Source organism: Falco biarmicus, chromosome 14 (genome assembly GCF_023638135.1).
Source record: "Falco biarmicus isolate bFalBia1 chromosome 14, bFalBia1.pri, whole genome shotgun sequence".
Lineage (NCBI taxonomy): Eukaryota > Metazoa > Chordata > Aves > Falconiformes > Falconidae > Falco > Falco biarmicus.
The window spans coordinates 473,494-489,440 of record NC_079301.1 but is presented as its reverse complement, the minus strand read 5'-3'; the positions used below and the strand labels follow the sequence as shown (position 1 = coordinate 489,440).

The 15,947-nt window shown below is 47.2% G+C and overlaps 1 protein-coding gene across 2 annotated transcripts; it reads right to left on the bottom strand.

Annotated features, from left to right (window-relative positions):
• Positions 1-823: 823 nt before the first annotated feature.
• LOC130158919 (G-protein coupled receptor 83-like) lies at positions 824-14,058 on the bottom strand. Of its 2 annotated transcripts, XM_056360033.1 has the most exons (5): positions 12,645-14,058; positions 6,538-12,539; positions 4,550-4,675; positions 2,300-2,433; positions 824-1,779 (listed from the first exon to the last, which is right to left on the bottom strand). In XM_056360033.1, exons 2-5 carry the CDS (start codon positions 6,913-6,915, stop codon positions 1,155-1,157), a joined length of 1,263 nt encoding a protein of 420 aa, XP_056216008.1. In that variant the 5' UTR covers positions 6,916-12,539; positions 12,645-14,058; the 3' UTR covers positions 824-1,154. The 2 variants fall into 2 exon arrangements, with proteins under 2 accessions (XP_056216008.1, XP_056216007.1); XM_056360032.1 differs by having other exon boundaries at positions 6,538-14,058.
• Between the last annotated feature and the right edge of the window lie 1,889 nt (positions 14,059-15,947).

Sequence of the window (15,947 nt, the reverse complement as noted above, 5' to 3'; positions counted from 1 at the left end):
ATCAGCCCCTGAGTGCCTCCTCCGGATGGACCCAACAGGCCGTTGTCACCCAGCCCGGGGGGCTGCCCTGAAGTCAGCCAGCCCAATTCGCTGGCACCAGCGGACATGACTATCACACTGTTAAGACTGGTGTCTCCACTGGTACAAGCTCCATAAAATGATGTTGACTGTTAGCATTTGACTTCCAGTTTAGTATCTTGTATGTAGATAACAGAAATACATCAAAAAAGAAAGTAGAAATGGTACAAAGTACAAAACTGAAAAATTCTTCTGGAACCATCTCTGTGTAGTGGGTGGCTGGTGGTGTTTGGCATTAGTCCTTAGCAAACTGACAGGCAGTACGTTTTAAGAAAAGGCTGGTTCCCCAGCTAGCTAGTGCTTGAGAATGAGCTCACTAGGGCAATTTCTTTCTTGCCCACAGATCGCAGTATAAGTGGTGGTTTACAGTGACTACTAGTAATCCTTACAGAACAAAACAAGCCACTGAAAGAAGAACTCCTGTAAAAATGGAGTGAGGTTTTGCTGTCTTGCTTGTAAGCTGTCCTGCTGTTGTGATTTTTGAGCCATTTCCCCTCCAGCAGCAGCCTGGACATCCGCTGTGCTGCACAGCACGTGCCTGGGTGCAGGGAGAGGGCGCGCAGAGCTGCAGTGCTCCTGTGGCCACAGGGCAAGTGGTTGAGGTATCACGGGTATAAATTTGAGAATGGCTATAAACGTTAATTCATTTCAAACAGGTGAAAAATAAATAAGAAAGAATCAATACAGTGTTTGTCTATGCATAAACAGCCATCATCAGCCTTTAAAACAATACACATCAGCTGGCCTGTGTGTACAATCGGCATAGGTTCCCCTTACTTGCTTAGGCTATGAAAGGCTCTGTGTGCTGTTAAAGAATTCTCTTTATTTTTGCTGACTGTTCTGATGAAAAATTCACTTCGCACCCCTCCTTCTGGAGCCCATGTGTGGGCAGTTCATCCCTGGAGATTTTTGAAAACCTGACTGGATGAGATCCTGAACAACTCAACTGAACATTAAGGGTAGCTTGCTTTGGGCAGAGGGTTGGGCTAGATGGTCTTCAGTAGTCCCTTCCAACTCCATTTTTCCCATGGTTCTGCAATTAGAACACAATGCTGCTTGGCCATCAGATGAAGGGCTTAGCTTTCTGCCACAATTGGCTGAACGCTGGATATGTCTGCCTTTGCAGAGTTCCTCTGGGAGGGTGCCCTTGCCTTCTGGCAGGTGCTGCCTCTTTTATAATGGCAGTTCTCAACCCAGGCATGCCTGAAGGGTGGGGAGATGGACCGCAGAGGATGGCTCTGGGCTGCACTCCTGCGCCGGCACACACAGAGCAAGGACTTCAGCTCAGACCTGAAGCTCTCATTCAGCCAGCAGTAAATGAAGGGGTTGTAGCAAGTGCTGCTCATGGCAAACCAGTGAAAAGCAAAGTACAGAGCATTGCTGCTGTGGATGGCCCTACAGGAGATCAACACCACGTAGCAGTTCAGGGGGAACCAGCATACTGCAAACACAACCACCACCACCATCAGCATCTTCAGTGTCATTTTCTTTTTCCGTTGATGGGCATAGTATTGCTCCATGGTGAGGTCCCCAATGGCATTTCTCAGCCAGAGCTTCTTGGCGACCATGGTATATGTGATGGAGATCACAAGTAAGGGCAGGATGTACAACAGAACAAAAGTAGTCAAGTCCAAATACTTCCAGAAAAGATCAGCAGGAGGAGGGAAGCTGGGGAGGCAGACCATTCGTATTGTTCTGTTTCTGAAAATCAAAGACAGAAAGAACTGTCAGTTACACTACCAGATGCACACAACATCTGGAGGACAAACACTGCAGATGTTCCTACAAATTTCAGTAAAGGCACAGATAGCAGAACTCACTCAGTAATGTGGGCAAGTGTCACTTTCAATGGAAAATTTTGCTTTAGGTTTGACCTTTGGCCCCAGTGAAGATCCTCAGGAAAAGAAAGTAATGATCCATATAGACATCCATGTCCTCTAATGACAAAGAACACCTCTCTTCTGTGCCTGCCTCAGATTACAGGGCTGAAGCTCTGAGCCAAAATCAACTAGAAAACAAGCCTGAAAGCGATTCCATTGATTTTCATTGTCCTTTTGTGAGAAACACACTGCCTGCTCACAGGGAAGGAGGGCTCCCCTGCTTTCCCGTGCTTTCTTTTTTAATAACACAGGTGGAAAGATGTGTGCCTTAGAATCTGTGGGGTTTTGGTTAAGCTGCGTATGTCATAGTAAAAAAAAAAAGCACCATGTAAACATCTTACCCAATATAAAATCTTGTCAAAGTCTGATAAATGGCATGAGGCAGTGAGAAGCAGACGGCCATAACCCAGATGATAACGATGCAAATCCCTCCTTTCACCATGGACATGCGTGGCTTGAGAGGGTGCATGATAACCTGCAGAGAACAACCAGTCCTGAGGATTTACAATGTCTTAAATGACAAAACCAAGCTGCAAGCTTTAGGAAAAGAAGAATGTATCTGTGCTTTATCCATGTCCAGGAGCAGGCGTTTCACACTGATCACTGAGTAAGCATCAAATTGTGTGTGCGCTTTCCAGGACAGCGTGGGATGCTCACCATGGACACCAAGTGTGGCACAAGCTGAAGGCCAAGAGGCATTCTGGCTTGCACTATAGAGAGTGCAAAAAGTCTCCTAATTACTACAAACAAGGTCTCCAATAGAGATGGCAGCCACAGGGCTCACAATGTTCGGCATTTGGTGGAGTTGCAAGACAGAGTGATGCTCGAGAACCAGAGCTGGATGTAATCCTCGGCCAGCGCAGTGCTAACCAACTTGAAGGCTGGTCTGATACTCACAGTTTACCCTGTGCAGTACTGGCTATGACATGGTGTACTCCTTGTTTGCTGCTGCGCAGGGCTACTTTATCCGACAATGTCTTGGACACTCTCTGAGCCTCACATTGTGGTTTGAAGCAGCTCTGTGGCCCTCCGGTATGAAAAGGCAGAAAGGAGAGACTCATCTTACAGCACTTAAGAGTCTACGGGCTGGAAAATGCAAAGAGTTGTGCGAGTATGAAGCAGTATTGCTGGCCTCATGCCCTGAGCAGTGTCACCCATCAGCTTGAGTTCAGAGATCATCATGATGGTTAGATATCTGTTGAGTGACAGGAACTATGGGTGATTATATTAGGCAATGAAACAATAATTAAAAATAGACCTATCATGTCATCCAAGTGATCTCTTGGCTGATGAAGTCTTTGGTATTTTATGCATGTCTTTTCTAGTCTCATTATAACTATCTACTTAATCAAGCTTCTACAACTCCCCTGGAGCATCTGTCTGCTCTGGTACCTTTCAGGACTAGCAATATTTTTAGAGGCAAGTGTTGATTTCTCTTTTCTCAGTGGCATCTCCTTACTTCTGCTCTTATCTCTTTGGGCCATACAAGCTCATTCCAGTTCTGAGGAACCTTCTTCACCGAATTTAAAGGCAGATATTGTGTTTGCCCTTAATTAAACAAACACTTCTTGATACCTAGCCATGCTTTGCAATCAACGCAGAATCTACTGATTAAAACGAATCATTATCAAAATGCTTTGCTTTCAGGAGCTACAGTGTTGCACACAGCATGGGCAGGCTACCAAACCTCTTGTGGTAAACCAGACAGAAACAGATGATCTGTCCTCTGACTGTCACTGTAAGTTTCTGACACCAGATTGAGCACATCCCAGTCCAGCAGAGTGGAATCTGTCATTGTTCTGAACTCTAGCCATGTCATCTATCATGTGAAACTGCTTTTCTGTAACAACTGTTTCAGTGACTCCAGCACTGCCAGAAAAATAGTCTGCCTGAGAGCGCACCTTGCAGGATCGGCTCCCCCAGTGCACAGCATTTACCCGCTTAAGCAAAAATTACGAACTGCATTACACTTTAAGGAAATCCTTCGGCTGGCTCTCATTGCTTGACCTGTAAGGCTTTCCTGGTTGGTATGTGCCAAAAAGTATCAGGGCAGGGGGATGGGGAGGAGAATTTCTCACCTGAACTGAATGTGCTAACACAGTTCTCACTGCTTCCAGTCTTAGGCATCACAAAGAGATGGAACAAGCCTAAAAACTGTACAACTCTTTGTAAATACATGCTGTGGGAATGCATTGGCTTGTTGGTGTTTGAACATCAGAATATATTCCTGCCATGCTTTCAGGGCTGTGCTCCATGGAGTGCCTGAGGTCGGCATGGGCCCCGGGAGACCTTATAGCTCAGCGCCCCGTGCAAAGCAGGGTCAGCCAGAGCAGGCTGCCCAGGTCTGCTTCTGCTTGGGTTTGGGGATTCTCCAAGGATGCAGACTGCACAACCTCCCTGGGCAGCCTGATCCTGTGTCTGATCACCCTCGCTGTATAAAACCACAGTTTTTTTGTATACCACCATGAAAGCTAGAGTTCCTTGATTCCCAAAACAGTGCAGGTTGCCAGGTACTGGGATAGAAAGGTGAAAAAAAATATGTATTTACTGCCTTGTTTTCTAGCCAACACAGGGGTGATGTTATCACTTACCTGATGCCGATCCAGGGCTATGGCAGCAAGGGTCAGCACAGACACATGAACTGAGCAGTACTGAACAAAGCGGCTGATGTGACACATCAGCTTCCCAAAAACCCAGGTACTGCTTACAAACCGCACCTGAAGAACAGACAAAATTGGATTAGAAAGTCTGTGATATCTGAAGAGTAGCAAATAGGCTTCCCAGGAATATGGTAAGGAAGAAATGCTTTAATATAGTTTCCATATGCTTTGCAGATGCATTATATTCAGTTTTTCTGGAGAAACAGTGACTATGCATGAGGCTGTGAAACAGGTGAGATTTACTGTACTGTGCAAACAAACCCGCTCAAGTAGTGCTTGTGTATGTGTGTTTAACATGCACATGTACATGTAATGTGGCCCTATTGGAAAATGTAAAGAAATCAAGAAAGCCCCTTGATAAGGCTCTGCAGGGAAAACCAGCAGCTTGCCTCCTTAAAAACAGTTGCACGTTTGAATTTGTGGACGCTGGAAGTTGCATGGGTTCAAAACTTAGTGAGGGAAATTCATAGAAGAAAAAATCATTGAGGGCACTGAAGTAGCGAGGTAACACCTTAGGGGTGAGGACGGCCTGTCTGTGGAGCATCCCTGCCTGCCCCTGCCTGTACAATTCCTGGGGTCTGCAGGGACCGTCTCCATGCGGGCGTGAATCCAGGAGCTGTTGGGGGTGGGGGTGGGTGTTGGAGCCCCGGCATTCCGTATGAGTGCCCAGGGAGGTGTTACTTATTGTGGCTTTTCTGCAGAGGACATTCTTCCAAGTAATCGTTGTCTCACTCGCTTGTTATTCCTGACTATGCAATATTTATTCCAAATTAATGTAAATCATTATGGAAGCAGATTAAGCTAACTTGAAATAAAGCACATCTATTACGAAAGATCTGTCCACACAGAAAACTAGTGAAGACTAGCTAATCTGTTTTCAATCCATCTATATTAATTTCCCTATAGAGACAACTCTAGTAGTAACGACTCTGTCACTGGATGTGTAGCACTGTGCTGTTTCTTTGAAGCTGATGTAGAGCTGTTTCCTAAGAGAGATTACAGTTTATTTAATCACTTGTGCCTAATGTGTGACTATTGTTGTGCAAACACACCAGAGGGCACTCTCCTTTCCCTGAACAGATGCCGGTATGCAAACGCCGTCAGAGGAGAGCAGAGGAATCACACCAGAGCAGCAGAATCAATTTAAGAAAAGGTGAATTCGAACTGACAGTTCAGCAACTGATTTTAGAAGGCAGAAGAACACTACAGACAGCTCTGGGCAAGGACTGAAGCAGGAGTATTTAGGATCTTTTGGACCAGAGGTCTGTCAGCTTCTGCTATACGGAGTCCTACTTAGACATTGTGTATAGATTATGACAGTGGGGCAATAAATTAATCTGTTCCTCTCACCTCATTCTTTTAAATTTTTTTTATGTCTCATATTATTTAGTAACTGAATATAAAAGTGCAATCAGCCCCAAGAAGCACAGTTTGTAGCACCCGAGGAAGAGGTATGCCAGGCTGACAGGGCTCAGCACAGACCTAGAGGTTTCACCCTCACAAGGACCAACCTCATTTGCATCATTTCTGCAGGAAATTGGCAGTTAATTGGACTTCCTACTGTCAAACTTGTCCCTGCTTCCTTCCTCATCAAAAGGGCTTCAACATCCGTGCCTTGCCACCTTTCTGGAAGAGGGAGGAAAGCCACAGTGGAGCGGTGCCTGCCAGCAGCATCGCCAGGGGCACAAGCCCACCAGTTCTGCTTGCCGAGCCCTGCCTGCGTGCGAGGGCTGTCGGGGACGGGGACGGGGACCGGGGGGGGCGCACGTCTCTGGCTTCTCCAGGAGGCAAAAGGAGAGAGGAGGGGAGCCAGAAAGAAACTCTGCATGTTAGCCTGTTACTGGCCCATTCAATACATGGGTACACAGCTGACAGGCACACACAAACACCAGCAAAACACAGAGAAGCTGAGTGCTCACCAGCGTGAAGGGGGTGTTCAGAATGGTGATCATCACATCGGCAACAGCCAGGTTCACAATGAAGAGGCTGGTGGCAGAGTGCATCCTCTTGTTCTTGATCACCACGTGGCACACCAGGACGTTGCCGAAGAGCGAGATGCAGATGATCACAGAGTAGGCTACTATCAGCAGCGCCTTCACCGTCCGGCTCTGGGACTCGCCCTCGTACTTGGTCCCGCTGCCAAAGTCTCCCAGGTCCTCCAGGTCCAAATCACTGTGGAAGAAGGATTGGTTAGAGAAGCTGTACAGTGCAGAGAAGAAGTTGGTCGTGTTGTGATTCTCTGCTCTCCAGAAGGGCTTGGAGATGTACTGCAAAGGGAACCACGTGTGCCTGCTCATGGCTTAGGAAGCAGAGCTCCAGAGCTGCCCACGTCCCCAGGCAGGCTGCACGTTCCTATCTGCCCTTCTTCCTGGCAGCTCAAGTGCTAAAGTCAGTAGCTGCAGGAGGAAACACACACACTTGCATTTTAAAATCTGCCCCGTGGTTGGAAACTACATAAAAGAGTTGATAAATGGATCCTTCTTGCTGTGCTGATTACATGTGAGCTTTGCTTCGGGGACTCTCCAGCTGCTGTCCTTTTTCAGTCTCATGCGCCCTACATACAGAAGCTGATTCGGATGCTGAAATATCAGAGATCCCAAAACGCTTTCTCTCTGCACCTAGGGAGAAATCCTAGTGAGTATTTCCTTTTGGGCACTGTTCTGCTTCTCTCCTGCAACTTCTTCTTGGAAATCTGCTTTATTGGTTTCCCACATAGTCCTTCATCTGTCACATTTCTGTTTCCCAAGAGTTTTCACAGCTTGTCAGAATCAAAAAAGCAAGGGCTGCTGTTCCCTTTACTTTCCATCCTCAAAGTATCTCTGAGCTATGCTCCGGAGCAGCTTTGCTCAGAGGCTGAGTGGTCCCTGCTTTCCCTGTGATATATACAGCTGCCAGATGACAACCACGCACGGAATAGCCAATAGCATATCTCTCCCTAGCTTATCCCAACGTACTGCAACCCCACGCAGACGATGGGAGAGTCTGACGTGCAGATCTAGCTGAGCAGCAAAACAGAGGAGGAGTGGATGTGCCCTGATCTTCCCTGGCTCCTCTCTCCTCCTCTCGCCTTCTGGGTACCCGGCACAGCAGCTGCCTAGGGTGAAGCATCTTTACTGATTTGCAGCATTTGTATTTCTCTGCGTTCCAGAGTTGTAGCAGACAGAGAATGTCTGAGGATTTCTGCCTCCAGAGACCTCCCAGCTTTGTGCTCGCCACTGGCCCCTTCTCGCTGTCCCATGGTGTGGAGGTCAGTGTAAAAACTGAAACACAACCTGAAGATGAGGACAGAAATGTCAGGGTTCTGCTGGGTGCCCAGGGAGGCTGCTGCCTCAGCCCAGCCCTCTGTGCGCTGAGCCAGGAGCAGGGGCAGAGCAGCAGCATGGGTGGAAGCCCCTTCCCTTCTCCTTCCCTCCCTTTGCAGACACTGCCACTTGCAGAGCAGCTTCGGGCTCCAAGCTCAGAAGCAAAGAACTGCTCTGGGCTACCCTCCTGCAGTGCTCCCGCAGCACTGGCTGCTGGGCGGCTTGGGGGCTGAGCAGGGAGGGGGCAGGTTTGCAAATGGAACTGGAAGCAAAAGTCACCTTCTTGTTTTTGACAAACTCGGCATCCCAACATTCACTTGGAGACACAGAATGTCATCTTTTGCTGTGTTTTCATCGTGCGTGTCTTCAGAGATGTCACCAGGCTTCTCTGCCCTTCCTCAGCACCCCAGACCCCTTTTTGCTCGAGGCCCACAGCTGGCCCATACCTGGACTCTGCCCAGGGGCTGAGCCAGGCATGCCGCTGGGTCAGGGCACGAACCAGCAAGCGGGCTGTTTCATCTTTTTCTTCGTAATCTCTGTTGCGTAAGGATGCCAATTAGCTCAGGCTTTTATCCAGAGGGCAGAAAATCGCGTCCCTTAGAGCCGTAAAGGCAGAGGGCTGTGGCACGCATCACAGCAGAAGCAGGGCTCTTGCTGCTGAAGGAGGAATGACAACCTTTCCTGCCATGTCTTCTGGAGATGCAGGCTGTCAGAAACTGCTGCTGATGGCTTGGCAGTGAATGCCACCATGCACATATAGGCATAGACATACACACACACCCTGTCTGACACAAATGTGCTCATTTGCCAGTGTTCCCTTCCATTTGTCATGCATTAGAAGGACAACTTGGCAGAGCAGCATTTAGATGCACATGCATAAACACAATCCTTTCCATTGCCCCGTGTGCCAAAGGCATGATATTCCCATACTTCAGTATTCTTTGCAGAACTGTTTTATTCTGTCAAAGGTTCAAACACTTAAGCAATCACATGCTGTTTTGCTGCAGTTATTATCCACTCATGAACATTCTGAGCTGCTTCTAGCAGACTTCACTGTTCACCATGCATCATAATGCCTGTGCTGGCTCTTCTAAGTCAAACAGAGAAAGCAAGGGAGAAACATACTTTTTCAAACACATCCAGCTGAATTGCACAGGGTCAGCCTTTGTTTCTATAGGAGATTTTTGACTTTCTCACTTTCACACCACTTGAGTAAAAAATTTTTGGAACTTTTCATTTTCATGAATTGATTTAGCATTTTCATTTCTGGTGCTTTTTTTGTGTCAGAAAGAAATGTCAAATTGCTGAAACTTCAGCTGAGATGAAGATCTATTCTCTGAATAGATCTAGTGTAGACCAAGTGTTACGAGGGCCAAAGAAATGGGCTGTACTATAAAAATTGAAATCCTTTTTTGCTCAGTAGTCTAGCAAATCTAAATACCAAAGAATCAAATTACTTAAAAAAAAAATAAACCACATACATTTTGTTGTAGTTTGACAGGGAAAATAAGAAAAGGTCTGAACTTCCCAGTTAAAATTTTCACTCACCAGATACTAGTACCATGTTGTCATGACTTGTATGTCACATCAGCATACTGATGTGACATCATGACTCAATTCCTGTCCCTGACCTCGTAAATGTACCTGGAATTTGACATGCACATTTTTAAAACATAAACTTGCACCTCACCAGTGCAGCTAACCCGGCTGCTGGGAGTGGCCAGGTCTGGCTCTGGAGGCTCATAGAGGTTTTGTCCCACTTGGGGACCTGAAAACACCAGATTATGAGCACTTTCACAGGTCATTGCAATGGTTCATTTTTTGTGGCATTTCACTTGCTCTTCACCTTTCTCGCTCAGTGCAGCCTCCCAGGACCGGTGACACAGGACAGCCTCTGGATAGAGGCAAGGACTGCATCACCTCCGCTCAGGGAGGCCACGAGCCGTTGGGAAGGAACCACTGATGTTGCGGGTTCCTGGCGTCTTCCCAGCACATGCCTGTGGGGACTTGTTCCTTTCTGACAGAGATAAGGCAGATAATTCAGAAGTCAGTTCCATCGTACAGTATGTAAAAGTGTCTGGGGTCAAGGCTACTTACCCTTGCTCCTTAATTTAAGCTAATTTTAAAGAAATGGCTTCCACAGGCAGGATTCATCTTCATGACTGGTCGGTACTTAACAATTAGCCAAACCATACTAGCAATGGAGTCTTTCTCCCCACGCTGTATCTCCACAGGCTTAGCAGGTATATATATGAAAATGTTTGCCGCTGTCTGCACCCATGAAGATGTGAATAAAACATCTTTATTACTGGAGTACTGAGCTTGCAAAGCTGAACAAAATTGTCCCTACAGGTCTCTGCAGATTATTATGCTTCATATTTATGAGGTATGTAAAAACCTTATAAGAGGGCATAAGAGAAACACAGAGAGTACAAGGCCATTACATTATACATTTTCCTAATGCAGAAGTTCCCATCGGGCTCCAAAGGTGCATTTTTGGCTGCTTGTCCACATCTCTGCCCATCCTTCTCTGAGCTCCGTTGCTGGTGCCAAGCACAGGCTGGCAGGGAAAGGTTGTGAGAGCTGCTCGAGAAAAGGTGCTGCTCTGAAGCTGCTCCCGCTTTTGAGCCGTTTCTGCTTCAGAACATGTAGGGGAGCTCCCCAGAGCAGCCCGCAGGGACACCAGCCATGCCTCCGAGAGCACATTACGACAAAACCTAAAACAAGGTCTGCTGCTGCAATAATAAGATTTCTGGCTTGAAAAAGAAAATGTCTCCACTTTGCCATTCAGAGTAAAAAGCAACTGGAGTAGAAAGGAAGTTTCAGTGCTTGAGCCTTGTTCAGAGGGAGAAAATTCAACAGCTAAAATTCCCAAGCCTGAACGAGCTGAATGAGGAAAAATAAATTTAATGTGCCTGTTGCATTAGCCAGCCTTTTGAAAGAGTCCTGTTCCCTAGAGAAGCTAATTGTTTACACTTTTATGTTTTAAATACAGATTTGATAAACAACAGAAACAATGAGAGCTACATATTATCTCCTAATTTTTTTTCTTTCACTCGAAAGGTGGTTTATAAATAACAGTTTGAACAGTCCTTGGAAACCATGATCTGGGAACTTTTTCTTTTTTTGTGTTTGCTTTAATGCACTGAGGACACTATTCCTCTTCATTTGCAGTGACTAGTGCTGCTTTTATGACTCAGAAAATGTGAGAAGAACGGGCACAGAAATCTTGCAGGACATTTCATGGACTTGATAATATGACTTAATAAATAAACCATGTTTACCAATAATGGAGTGAATACCCTAAGTAATGAATTAGACAAGGCAGCGCTGTAATTCAGGCAGATGCTAACAATTCAAAATCACAAATATATTTAACTTGGGGGCTGTTTACTGTGCAGAACAGCTTAACATCATGGCAATAGCAAAGCCCGCAGTAGACAGGGAAAGGCAGGCAAGATTTGGCACGCCTGGACGTGCTCAGCAGCGGCGTGCTGCCACCGTGCATGGTGCGGGGAGGGCCAGGGGGCCAGCAGCCTGCTGAGACCCTGCACCATGCCTGCCAGCCCTGCCGGCATGGCTGCGACTGCAACCACAGCTGGAAACAATGCTCCAAATGGCATCTGATTTAAAAGGCATTCAGAGGCCTTTTACCCCATGAGGGTGTTCTGGGGTGTAGGTACACTGAGTGCTTTGGGGAACGCTTTTCCATGTGGGTACACCAAGGTTTGGCTCCTGGGGAGGAGGAGACCTGCGCAGCCTGCAGCACTGGGCAACACGGTCCTATCTGTGCCTTCCTTCTTCCCCACTAACATTATTCACCACAGGCTTTCTCTTGTGTTCCCCTCTCGATATGTGAGCACCATTGCAGATACAACCCAACTTTTACAAAATGTTTTTACTAAGAGTGGACTTCTGGGTGAAATCAGAAAATTTGCCACCATGAAATAATAACAGCTGCTAACATATAAATTGGAAACACTCCCTGACAATTAACTCCTTCCATCTCTGCTTCATGGCTATAAAACTGATGGGTGTGTTTGGTGCAGATAAGGGTTATTTAGAGACTCTACAAAGTCCACAGTTTGATCTTCGCATTGTGAACACTTACAAGATTCAGTGCAGCCCAAAAACGGGACCCCCTTCTGTTAAGTGCAGCACCCCACACCTCTTGTCAGAGCAGTTCAATTCAGACCTGGGCAGGATCCCTGCAGCTGTGACCTGCGAATGATCACACATCCTACCTGGCATCTGCCAAGCTGTCTCACCTACCAATCAATGCCCCGTTTAATTATGGGGACATGGAACTAGAGCTCTTCAATCATCTAGCATCAGCCAGGGAGCTGGCGGCAATGTCTTTGGCTTTCAGGACAGGCAGTGGGGGGCTGGGGGCCGTGGAGCTGAGCCTTGACCCACAGCCTCCCCCGGCAGAGCAGCGCTGCTCTGGGGAAGGGCAGCCCGACAGGCAACACTGGCAAACCTGGTGCAGAGGTGCTCTCAGGAAGGGAGGGGGTAGTAACTACGGAGAATGGGGAGCGCTGAACTTCATGGTTGCTGTTGCCTGTGGTAACATACCATTACCCACTGCCAGTGTTACCTCCAGCACCGTCAAGGACCTGCTAAGAATCAAATAAGTGCCGCAGCATGAACAAGTGAACAACTTTGTTCTCCCATCTCAGCAACCTGCAGTAAAGAAAAGAGGCTTTTGGTAGGAAACACCTTACCGTATTCCTTCTTTGTTTCAAGTTCTTTCAGCCCCAACTGTCAGAGTGAAAGGTGTGTTTAGTCCTTTAGTCATTGCTTTTACTAATTCTCCCTTAAATACGCTGAAATAAACAGCTGCAGCGCTGTCCTTCCACTCCCCTTTTCGTGCTTGGGCATTCAGGGTCACTCTGCTGCCTTCAGCATCACCCAGGCATGACACGAGAACGTCACATATGCAGGGACAGTCCATCAGTAGGTACCGCCCTGTGACTTCGAGGTTGGATGTCTGCAAGACAGAGGGAAATTATTTAAGACAGTTGAGCTATTTGGGCTGCCACTTCTCAGGGAGCCAGCAGGAGGTAAAGCCCGGCATCTCCCCCGTAACCTGCTCTTCCTACTGTAGGATTCTTGAACCAGAGAAGCCAAATCCTAGCTCAGCATGTGAGCTCACAAACTCCTTTCCTGAAATCCTTATGCCCATTTACTCCCCTGTGATACCCACCAAGCTGCTTGGGAAAAAGCCCCTTCAACGTGGGGGACTTCTTGCAGCACACACTTGTCCAAGAGCTTGTACCGACTCACTGCAAATCTGCTGCAAAACTTTCCTTCCAGCTAACAGGGCTGAAGGGGAGATGGATGAATTTCTTTGCGCTACTGTTAATTGCATGTGAAATTGCCAGTTCCTTCTACCGTCAGGCTCGTCGACAGGTGCACAGGCAGAGTCCACTATTAAGAAAACACATTATACAGAACAAGCTCTGCAGGAAAGGCAGACCTATTCCAGCCAATTATCTGGAATTGAAACGGATGCTGCTCCGGTGCACGGCGAGCCAAGCCAAGCTGGGCACTACGTCCTCGCCGGCACCCAGGCAGTGTGCAGAGGCTCAGCTCCCTGAATGGCAAGGCTCCTCTCACATGCATTTGCATCTGCTCTCCCACCCGCTTTGGCCTCCACATTGCTGAGAATTACAACGCCTACAGCTCCGAGTGCTCCAGATCATGCCCAAGGGCCAATTCCAGCCCACCAGCCCCACGTGCACAGAGTGATCAGCGTTTTCCCTCTTGAAGTCGGGAGGCGATGGGCTGCCGGCTCAGCCGGGAGCATGGCTGGTGCCCACAGCCGTTTGCTCAGCACCTGGGGTGGGCTGGGGGCCCTGGCCCACTGGCACTGCCGTGATGCCACTACTGCAGCCGCACCTGGCAGGGCTCGAGTTAACAGCCGTCCATACCCTCTTGCTTCTGTGGAGCAGCAGCACCAGTAAACAGGGTGATAAAAGAATCATGTAATGAGAAGATGCTCAGCCGAAAGGGAGTGTGTGGAGCACAGTTTGTTTAGTCATGCCAAAGTAAACTCACTAATTACTTTCAGGTCCTCCTTGAAGTGCTGTGCTTTCTTCCCAGTGGAATGAATTGCCCTGAGGTAAACAGACACTGTAAAACTTCAATGTCTTCCCCCACCCCCCCACCCCACCCCCCCGCCCCGAGAACAAAAAATTATTCTTTGCGGGGAAAAATGTGAAAGCAAGTGCTGGGCACAGACTATCTGCCAATGTATATAACTAAATACACCCTCCCACCCCCCCAAAACAGCATTTGAGCTTTTATTCTCACAGCTTTCCTGGGAGGCAGTGAAATACAATTCCCATTGAAAATAGGAAATATGATCTGCAGACAGAGGAAAGGCACAGATGATCAGAGGACCTGTGTGGGATTACCCAGAACACAGATGCCCGAGTTAGAAGCTGACAATGACTTCTTCGGATACTCTGGACCAGCCTTTCCACAGCGAAGACTGACACAGAAGCAACCTGTAAAAATAGGCACTGTGAACCAATGCGGTGAGGAACTACATGACCTTGTGATCCAAACACTGTACAATCACAGGCCAGATTTTGCAAATATAACTAAAAGAAGCCATGCACAGCACCCTATAGATTTATCCTGAAGCACAGCCTGGAACAGCACAAATCTTTCCAATATTTTGTGCTAAGAGACATTTGAGTATGTTTGCTACTTTCTTTTTGCAACAGCAATTGAATTCAGCACAACCTTTTGTCATTTAAGAGAAATATGTCCCTTGGCACCCAGAGCACCTCTGCAAGCAGGTCCCTGGCAGGCTGGTGGAGCTGGACCACAGCCGCTCTCCATCCTGAGGGGCTGAGGGAGTCCGAACCACCAGCCACCATTTGTCTCGGTCGCTCGCAGCCTTCCTCATCTCAGCAGGACTACTTGCGAAAACAAAAGTCTCTCCATTGAATTTCTTCTCAGAGGAGTTTACATCTGTTCCTACTGGCTCACTTATGGTGGGGTCTTTGGAGAAGGGGATGTGCGTAAGTTATCACATCTTATTGCCAAATAAGCACCTTTGCTTTAGATATCCAGCACTGTTTCTGAGAAGGACCATGGCTCCAAGGGCCCTCTTTCACTCCTTTCCCAGAGAGCTGCCTTGGTGAGGTGTGTGTCCCTGGCCCAGAGAGGGGGAACTTCCCAAACCCATAGTGGGAGTAAGCTGTGGCCAACTGTCTTTATAAAGCTGGGTACAAATGTACCTGACAGGTTTTCCGTGACTCCTCTAATGTATCTGCTATTATTTCTAATTCAGTGTGCCAGACACACAGCAGAGTTCAGCCGTAGTACATACAGGTCAACCACAGCAAAATGCTCAAGTGGATTACAGGCACATAATTCTAAGCAGTGAGAAAGTACAAAATTATATTTTAAAATTTCATGTTATTTCCTATTTCCTGTCACTATGAAATGGCTGTAAAGCAAAAACAAGGCAAAGCAGCCAAGGGGCACACTATCAGTTCAGGACATGAAATTTGACATCTGCTAATCTGGAAGATTTGCTCTTGACAAGGAAGATTTGATTGATACAGCAGAGACAAGACATAGAGAGGAGGCATCACTGGCAATGCAGCAGCTCCTGATCATAGTCCATCAGGAGGTGTAAATGAGCACTGCCAGGTTTTGGTAATGTGTTTTCTTCCTTTGAAGAAAATTTGATACCCGGAGAAAAAGCCAGACAGCTTGTTCTGGAGCCAAGTCCCATTGGCAGAGGCAGGCAAATTGCTGTGGAAGCTTCTGTCATGCCTTTTTTTTTTTTTTTTTTTCTTTAGTTTGAAGAAAACTCCTCTTGGAGGGTGGGAAGATGCACTAGCCTAAAAACTGCTCTGAAGTTTCTGAAAAATAACAAAAAAACCCCACCCTCATCTGACTTTACTAGCAGCTACAAATGTTCTAATGGGAACTGAGAACCTCATTCCTTTAATAAGTGATGCAGAAGATAAAATATTATTTGAAGGGAAAAGTGAAATAAGAAG